The sequence below is a fragment of the Littorina saxatilis genome, linkage group LG8 (genome assembly GCF_037325665.1).
Source record: "Littorina saxatilis isolate snail1 linkage group LG8, US_GU_Lsax_2.0, whole genome shotgun sequence".
Taxonomy (NCBI): Eukaryota; Metazoa; Mollusca; class Gastropoda; order Littorinimorpha; family Littorinidae; genus Littorina; species Littorina saxatilis.
The window spans coordinates 64,242,067-64,251,065 of NC_090252.1; the positions used below are offsets into that span (position 1 = coordinate 64,242,067).

General features: G+C 46.0%; 1 protein-coding gene across 1 annotated transcript; it reads right to left on the reverse strand.

The window, feature by feature from the left end:
• Window positions 1-1,394: 1,394 nt before the first annotated feature.
• Window positions 1,395-3,925, reverse strand: LOC138974804 (uncharacterized protein F54H12.2-like). The gene is made up of 2 exons (XM_070347533.1): window positions 3,780-3,925; window positions 1,395-2,841 (listed from the first exon to the last, which is right to left on the reverse strand). The coding sequence occupies exons 1-2, from the start codon at window positions 3,923-3,925 to the stop codon at window positions 1,395-1,397; spliced, it is 1,593 nt and encodes a 530-aa protein (XP_070203634.1).
• Between the last annotated feature and the right edge of the window lie 5,074 nt (window positions 3,926-8,999).

Genomic DNA, 8,999 nt, shown 5'->3' on the forward strand with positions numbered 1-8,999 from the left:
GGGTGACTCCTCTTTGGGTGGGGACAACACGCCCACCTTTGGTGCGGGTGGGAACAGCATAGTGGCGAATATGGATTTTTACAGCCCCTCTCCACGTTTTTACTGAGGCAAAAAGGCTTCCACCTAGCGGGTAGAGTGTAGCCGGCTGTGGTGGCTGCTTCATGGTTCCTGAAGGCATGGTCGACTCCGCAAAAAAATCCTCTGTAGTGGTCTTTTTACATCCGTCCTGTCTTATATACACACTCGCGGTTCATGTACATCTTGTTTATTCTGGTTTCAACGGGTCCACACTGGTGTAGCCTAAGGTCACGTGGGATGCTATGCCGTTTTTCATTCTGTTGCATCACTCACAGAGCAGTTGTTCAGTCACATGAGTGATAACCCTTTTTCGAAACGCTGTCGTTTCTGTCCACTTCCACACAACAACTCGCAAACACCACCAGGAGACCCCGTCTGGATGTGTCTTGGGTAATGCTACATTCCAACGACTAAGAATTTTGTCTCGATTTAGGTGTTCCCAGATTTTATCTGCGACGGTTCTAATGGCGTCAACAGTCCAACGTGTTGAATAGTCTTTTTCTTCTCTCTTTTTTTCTTCAAGGCGTTTGCAAACATCGCGTTTTAACTCACTAACAAACATCAAGAACAAACTGTTTCGCAGGTGATCTTTAACTTTGAGAATACCAGCCTCCAATTCTTCCAACATCTGCTCTAAAGAGGGACTGGCCGTCTCCATCATGACTTTTTTTGTTTTGTGTACCTCTCTTTTCTTACTAGCACTCTTCTAACCCTCTCTCTACTTTGGTGGGTACGAGATGAAAGTGGTGGTGATGATTCCGCCCCTTCTTCTTATATAGACACATACACACACAAGACACACCCAATAAAAGGAATAAAACAGTTTACAGACCTAAACAAAAGACGATGCACGCGACCTCAGTTTCTTCTTAGCTGTTGGACCAAAAACCATACTCTTCGATCATTACTCCAAAGTCTGTTGGGAGAAAACACACGAAGCGTTCGAAATAAACTGGCTCCGCGGCTTTTCATCAAAACATAGTACAATACATACAAGCCACAGGCTGAACTCGTCAAGTCTTGCAAAAGACGTGGGTTGTACACGTGGGCTGAACTGTGTTTCAGCATAAAGTTTTCAATGGCGGGGTGCACGGGTGGTAAACCAAAACTATCAAAATATTCCGCTTGTCCCAGTCCATCAAACCAGACACACACCCAGTGTTCTCCCGGTCCTGTACTGCGATCTGTATTGATGACAAAAGCGCTTGGGCGTCGCGTATTCACCTGTCGTGGGAGTCTGTCTCTGGGAAACACACCTCGAAACACACGTCGGGTATGAATGTCTCTCCCCAACACTCGGCTAATGTCTTTGCTGTTCATAGTGCAAAATCAGTCAGGACCTGGCGAGAGCGATCAATCTCGATCATGCTGTCCATTTCACCATACACAATCACCATCACAGGCGCTGGAAGAGCTTGGTTGAACTTCAGCTCCAGACGCAGGGCACCGCTTTTCACCAGTTCAAACTGATCTCCATCCAGAAGACTGGGACTCAGGTCAAAACTGTAGATAGCATACCCCAACTCAAAATCACGCAGCTCCATGTAAGATCCCGCATCTCTGTTGGCGAGACCCGTAGACGTCATGAGACTGAAGAATGACCTCACATACTGGTGTTGTTCAAAGTTCGGTGTCAGGGGTTTGCCGGGAATCTGTTTCCCGTCTAGGTACAGGCTGAGAAAGGACAATCCTTGTGTCTTGAAGTGGTAGGGATTGCGTGAGGCTTGTCCGTTGAAAGCAGCGCTGTCCACCAAGCCAATCACCAGGCGGTTGGGTGTCTGACTCAGAAACAAGTTGTCCTGCACAGCACTGAGGTTGCCTGTGGGAATGGAGAAAGTCTTTACCACGACCCTTTTCAAAGGATACTTGGCCGTGCCTTTTTCCAGTGCTTTGGCGTGAGCGAGGCTCACAGCAGGGTTCAACTTGACTTTGCGAACAAACAGGGAGGCATGTGTAATGACACTGCGGAAACCCTGAAAGGGGTCAGGAGACATCAGGTGGAAGATGTTCTTGGAAGGAATGAGTCTGATCTTCACGTCCACGCCGTTCATCATGTAGCGTTCCTGGTGCATGATGTCAGCATGAAGTCGCCCCATCATGTCTGCCTCTCTGCTCCGCATGGTTTGCTCACGCCGTACCTTCAAACCCCAGTTGTCATCCCCTGCTGTATCATCCAGGTGGTTGGAGCTATCTCGGTAATACATGGCACTGGTGAGGTGACTTTTCTTGGCTTCTCGTCCATAGTTGAGGGTGGCTTCAATGTAGGCACGGTAGGGGTAGGTGTTCTCTGAATTGGTCACCAAGGTATCATTGAGACTGATATCCACCTGGGAAAACAGGCTGTGCAACCAGTAGTTGACAGGAGCCACAGGGGAGTCAGCCTCCAAGTTTGTTCCGTCTGCTTTGGTGATTTTAGCTCGCACATGGAGATACGTGTTGCTTAGATCCAGGTACTCGGATGTAGCACCACTGATGGTAAACTCAATAGGGGCTCCTGGGGCCAGAGTAGCCAGAGGATGATACTCTACAAACATTCCCTCCTGCACAGCTGTCTGTGTTGGGGGTACAGAAAACAAATCCAATCCAGTATGTACACTTTCACATGACTGAGGGTGGGCAAGGGCCATGATGCTTATCCAAAAATATCGGCTGCTGTCGCCCTCCTTCTCTTCTTCTTCTGTCTCCCAGTCTGACCTTGGCGGTGTGGTGTAGATGATTTTATACGTTTCCTTGCAGGTTCTCCAGGCGGCGCGGCTGTTGTGCCTGTCACTCGACCCACGGCTTGGTGAAACAATCGCTTCCCTGCATTGCTAGCTCTCTGCTGTAGTGACGACTTAACACTACGCCCAGACAGCACATCCTGAGCCACCTGCATACCTGTCCTAGCCCCCTCTTTCAGCAGAGCTTTTCCACCACTTCTCAAAAGAGGCACAAGGGCTCGACCAATACCCCCTAAGAGATTGCCAATACCATGACCTCTGTAGTTTCTTCCTCCTACAAACACGGGGAGACCGTGGCCGACCTGGCTGCAGTAATAATCTTCATAGAGTTTTCCACTGCCCTGAAAAGGGGTTAGACGAACCATCTTCTACAAATGGTCGGTGCGTCTACGACGAAAATGAAGCGTCACGACCGTCTTCCCTTGCTCAAATGCGATAGGTTTTCCCGTGTCCGTTGTTAAAAGCATTTCCACCGTGTTGAACTGACATCGAGTCAGTGGCATGTAATGGGGTTTTTCAAACATATGATGAACGACTTCTTCAGTCTTCTTTTTAATCGGCACCGTCCGCAACAATGGGACTAATGTGTCTCCGACCACTCTTTCGCGCACCAAATCGCAGTACACGTATATTGCGTGAAAATCTTGATGTAAGTCCATCATAGCCTTACCGTCAAAGTGACCAGGGCCTATGATGCTTTGTTGGGTGACATCTGTTTTCAAAATTCTCATCAACTCGGGGCTCATCCACAGCGAGATATTTTTGAGTAATTTAACACGTACTTTTTTTGCTGCTTTGGTGTAATAAAACCTTACATAGTGCGTAAGACTTACATCAACCAAGAGCTGGTTTAGTGAGTCTATAAAAAAAGCAGGTGAATCATACAACCCCTCTGGTAAAACTAGAGTATCACAAGAAATAACAACACCTAATGGGACACAAATTCGAAACTGACACGTGTCTTTTTCCACATTTACATACGAGTTGTTAAACTGAATCTCAGCCAACCCACACTCGTAGTCGGTGCCCAGGTCAATTGTTTGAGGTAGTTTTGTGTAGTAGTGACTCGCGTTGTTGTCAGGGTAGTGCTGCAAGGAGCTGTTGCTGGGGAGTGTCAGGTAGAACATGATGAGTGAAGACGTTGTTACTGTACCAAGGGTGGATCAATGGAAGGATTAGGAAGCACGTAGCCGAGACAACTTCCCAGTAGGGCCACCCACAAGTTATCCGGTCCGCGACCGGTTGTCAGATTGAACAGAGACACTCCAATCACCACATAAATAAGGAGCATCTGACAAAGGAAGACAATCTCGCTCCGAGGGACACGATGTCCAAATACACGCCACAGCTTGGATGTTCTTGGTCGCTTAACAACACTGTCTGGTTCATCCAGAGGCGTATTAATCTTCTGAGTTTTCTCCATCAGAACCACTGAAGCTAGTCCGTGTAGGGGGTCAGTGCCGTCTGTGGAATCCAAGAATTGAATGACGGGTCATAGCCGAACCATTTGACTAAATACTCTTTCTGTTTGCCTTTTCCAGGGCGTTGTTCCAAAACAGCTTCAATGCGGTATATTTCTTTCTCCCCCACTTTCTGCAGTTCCTGTTCATAAAAAGTCCCCAACAGTTCTTCTCCGTGATCATCTTTCAGCACATAGGTCACGGGTGTGGTTGTCTTGACTTGACTGATGGTAAAGAGTTCCTCTGTCCAAGAAGGCATATAACCTTTTTTAAAGACTCTTCTCGTCTTGCTGATTCGCACACGGTCTCCTATATTCAGTTTAGGTGGTTTGGAGAGAGTTGGACCACCATACAACCGTTGCCACACTTCCTCCTGATTAGCGATGGTTACGTCAGCAGGAGCTTTCTTAATACTGCGGTGGTAGGAATGATTGTAACCACGCACCAGCTTAGCCAAGACTTCCACATACCTCACTGAACTTGTTCTGGTGAAATACCTCCACAGTTTGTCTTTCAAGGTACGGTTGAAGCGCTCCGCCATTGAGGCTTTAATGTCATCATTTTCTGTCACAAAAAAGTGTACCTTTGTTTTGTCCAAAAAATCCTGGAACACCTTGTTTTTAAATTCGCTACCCTTATCTGTTTGTAGTCTCAGGGGTTGACGACCTCGGACAAAAATGCTTTTGAAGGCTGTCACCAGAGAGGCCCCTGTTTTGTCCTTCAAAGGCACCACCCACGCGTGTTTGCTCAGCACATCAATACATGTGAGTAGGTAGGTAAACCCGTCATTGTCTTTTCTCAGCGCTCTAACATCAATCAAATCTGCTTGCCACTGATGATCTATGCCACCCACGATGATACGACGACGAGTAAACTTTCGCCGCACAGGTTTGTGTAGTGTATAGGTGTCTTGAAATGTCAACCACTTTTCAACTTGTTTTTGTTCTTGTCTGGTGGTTCTTCTCAAAGCTTCCACTCCACCCAAACTTCCAGGGAGTTGACTTCCATAATATCGACGTCGCAGCTTCTCAGCGACTTTTTTCTTTTTCACTGGCATTCTGCTCAAGAATAAGATAGCCACGTCTTCTTCTTGGGCGCTGGAGAAGGAAATGATACTCTTTCTGCAGAAGGAGATGCTGAGGAAGGACTCACAATTCTTCTTCTTCTTCTTTTTGTCCTGGTGGATGGTCTTCCTCTATCACCCCCCTCGCTGTGCATCCACTCCCATCGCCCTGTGTGACCAATGAGTTCACGAGGGATATTAACCGCTTTTAAACCTCTTGCAAACACTTCCCACCCTTGAGGATCAGGTGCATTTTTACGGTAACGAAGAGCATCATTCACCAGATCAGCCATGTTGGTTCCTGCTACTGTCTGTCCCTGGTACACGAGCTGTCCTTGTTCATTCCACTTGATGTCAGAACTGTCCTTGGTTATATCCAAAAGCAACTGAGCCTTCTTCTTCAAGGTTTTTGGGACACTCTCCAACACTCGTTTTTCTACCCTAGATAGGTCCTGAGGTTTCTCGACCTCATTTAGTTCTGTCAAAGGTTGTTTTGAGGGTTGTGCTATCTCCACTCTTCCAAGAGGTTTGTTTTTATATTCTTCAACACGCTTAAGAAACCGCCACAAGACTTGTTGGTAGGAGTCTGCTTTTTCATGTTTGTCCACATCCTTCTTGTCTAAAATACCCCGCATCACTTGATCCATGTCCTTCAAACTTTGTGAGGTGGCATCAGGTACTGGAGGTCCACCTGCAGAGTCCCGCAAAGAAGCCAACACACGTGGCTCAATCAAAATCATCTTTTTGGTATGGTCCATCGTATCAGAGACCCAGGTTCCCGAGCAAACCAGATACAATGCCTAGCACAGGATTCAAAAGAGCCTGAAGAAAACCGCCTTTCTGTAGGATTTGCTTTCGATGTTTGACAGATGTTGTTTTTTTGGCTAAGACCCGTAGGTTCTGTTTGTGTCGAGACAACCGTTTCTTCTGTGCGGGCGTCAGCTGCACATGGCCTTTTAAGATGTTCAGGGAGCACTCGCACAACGCATGGATCAAATCTGGAGAAGCTCCTTTCAATACGGCCTTAATCACGGCAGGCTTAGCCCCACACAACAATCGCAACATGGGTACATTTCTCTTCAGGCGTGCAGACATGGTTATTTTTGAAGGTACACTACAGGGTGCTCTGGTGGGAAAAGTTTTGTCCTCAGACGAAGATGATCGGGTGTCTCTTGTCGCAAGTCAAACAGCAAATAACCGTGAGGCATAGAAGTCGCATTTTTAAATGCCTCTTGGACATACTTTAGCTTCCCAGGGTACATCTGCTTGGCCAGATGGTTGATCTGTGAAGCATCCCGTGGGTTTTTAAACACCACCAGGTAGTGACTGTTCAAACTGATCGTCCTCTGCTCTTTGTTTTTTCCGAACAGGTTCTGTACAATATACATTACACTCAGATTCCGATGATGACTTTCTTTGGTGAATAGTTGTGTGACCTTGTCGTTTGTCTCACTCATCAAATCATCAATGATGACCAGTCGCCTTTTGACCCCTGTCCACTGTTCCACGTCGGGTAAACCCTCCACAAACGTCACATGTCTCATCTCATTGTAACCAGACTGCCACGCCCCATAACACCAAATCAATTCCTCTGGAGGGGGTGTCATCATATCTTGTAAGTAATTCAAATATTGTTTGACAAAATGAGTCTTCCCACTCCCTGTGGGACCGGCAATCACACAGGTAAAAGGATGTTTCCACCTTGGATCCATTTTCACATACTAAACTAAGATCCTATCCTTATCTTTATTTATTAATTTAAAAAAACCAAACATCTACTTTAAATTTTATATTCAAAACTAACTCACACACACACACACACACACACACACACACACACACATACACACACACACACACACACACACATTCACACTTTCTCTGCGCTTCGCGGAGCCCTCTCTCTTTAATAGCTATGTAGTTTGGTGCCCTGTCAGGGGGGGTGTCAGAGTAAGGAAATTAAACGGTATCCCTGCGCTTCGCGGAGCCCCCTCTCCGGTAAACCTCCAGAGGGGGTCATTGGGTGCTTACGCCTGAGTTATTGCACCACAGAGACGCAAGACCTAAACATGTTAGAACTTGTTGATTGGTCAGCACCTAAAAATAGAAACGCGTAGTTAGAATACGGCGGTGATGCGGGCAAAGAGGGGTATAAATAAACTTCTTCTGGGGCTAACTCTTGAGTGTCTCTTCGACTTTACAAGTGGGTGGTGGTGAACAAAAACAACTATGGCGACCAACAGCAGCAGCAGCAGTGACGCTAACACAACACCACAACCGGCCTCAACAGATTTGGTAAGTTGATTTTGTTTTTGTAAAGATAAAAAAATAAAGGTAGAGTGTTACTTTTTTCTCAGACATAGCTTTTTAGAAAAAAAAAGTTTTTATGTAAGATGTTTTTTGATATTGTTTTTTTTGTAGCTCAGACATAGTTCTTTTTTTTTTATTACAGCGTAACCAATGCCCGCACTGTGGACAGGTTTTTACACAGACCAAAAACCTTAACGCTCATGTTAACGAAGTCCATAACAAAGCCAGACCTTTTCTCTGTGCTATGTGCGGCAAGTCGTTCAGCAGAAAATACGACCTTGCTCGGCATGAAAAAACCAAAAACTGCCAAGATGTTGCGAGTCGGACACCTCCACCACCAGCGTCGACAGTCGCTGGGTCCAAAAGAAAAAGTTCGTCTTCACAGGAAGCCCCTTCCCCCAAAAAGGGATTAAACAAACGAGCACTAGAAAAAGAAAAAATCAAAAAGTTACCTTCTGAAGAAAGACAAATGTACGAAAAGCATTGGAATTCTGTTAAAACACATAAGCGGCCTGGTAAACTTCAGTCAACCTATACCATTCTCTGGAACCCTTGTTCTGATTTCCCTGATTGGGACGAGTCGCTTCTTGATCTGTTCCATGAACAAAACAAGCGCTTCAAAATCAATTTTTCTCACTCTTTTCTTCTCAAAAACAAAGAGTCGGGTGACTTGTCTTTCTTTCATGCCTCAGTCAATAACCACTCTGTCTTACAACGACCGCGCCTGATCAACTCAAAGCAGGACTTTCTTTCTTTTCTCGATGAAATCAGTGACCGTGACATTCTAGAACAAGTTAGACTCGAACGCCCAAACTCTCGGTATTCTGTTCACAGCATCATGTCTTCCAGTTTCTATGTCACGCCTTTGTCTGACTTTCCTATCGGATGTGCCTGTGGTAGTCTACCTGACTACATCACAAACACACCGTTCTTGTACAAACTCCAAAAAGATGAGAATCATCATTTTCCTTATACTGACGGTCTGTGTCTCTTTCGCTGTCTTGCTTTGCACAAAGGAGCCTCGACTCATTCTTTGCAAAACCCCACAAAAACCTTGTTCAAACAGTGGGCCGGACATTTCCCCCCTGTCCACTTTCCGGGGGTCACTTTGTTTCAACTTGAGTCGATTGAATCTGAGTTTAAGGTGAACATAGATGTGTTTGAGTTTGATGAGAGCCAAACACCCGTCTGTCTTGTTCCTCTGCGTCGTAGCGCTTACAAACATTCTGGCGTTATGCGCCTCTTGCGTTACAAAGACCATTTCATGTACATTTTAGACATTGATAAACTCGGTCATGCGTTGGCTTGTTCCAAATGCGGGAAACTCTGGTCGTCTTTGTTTAAAATGAATCGACATGAACAGACTTG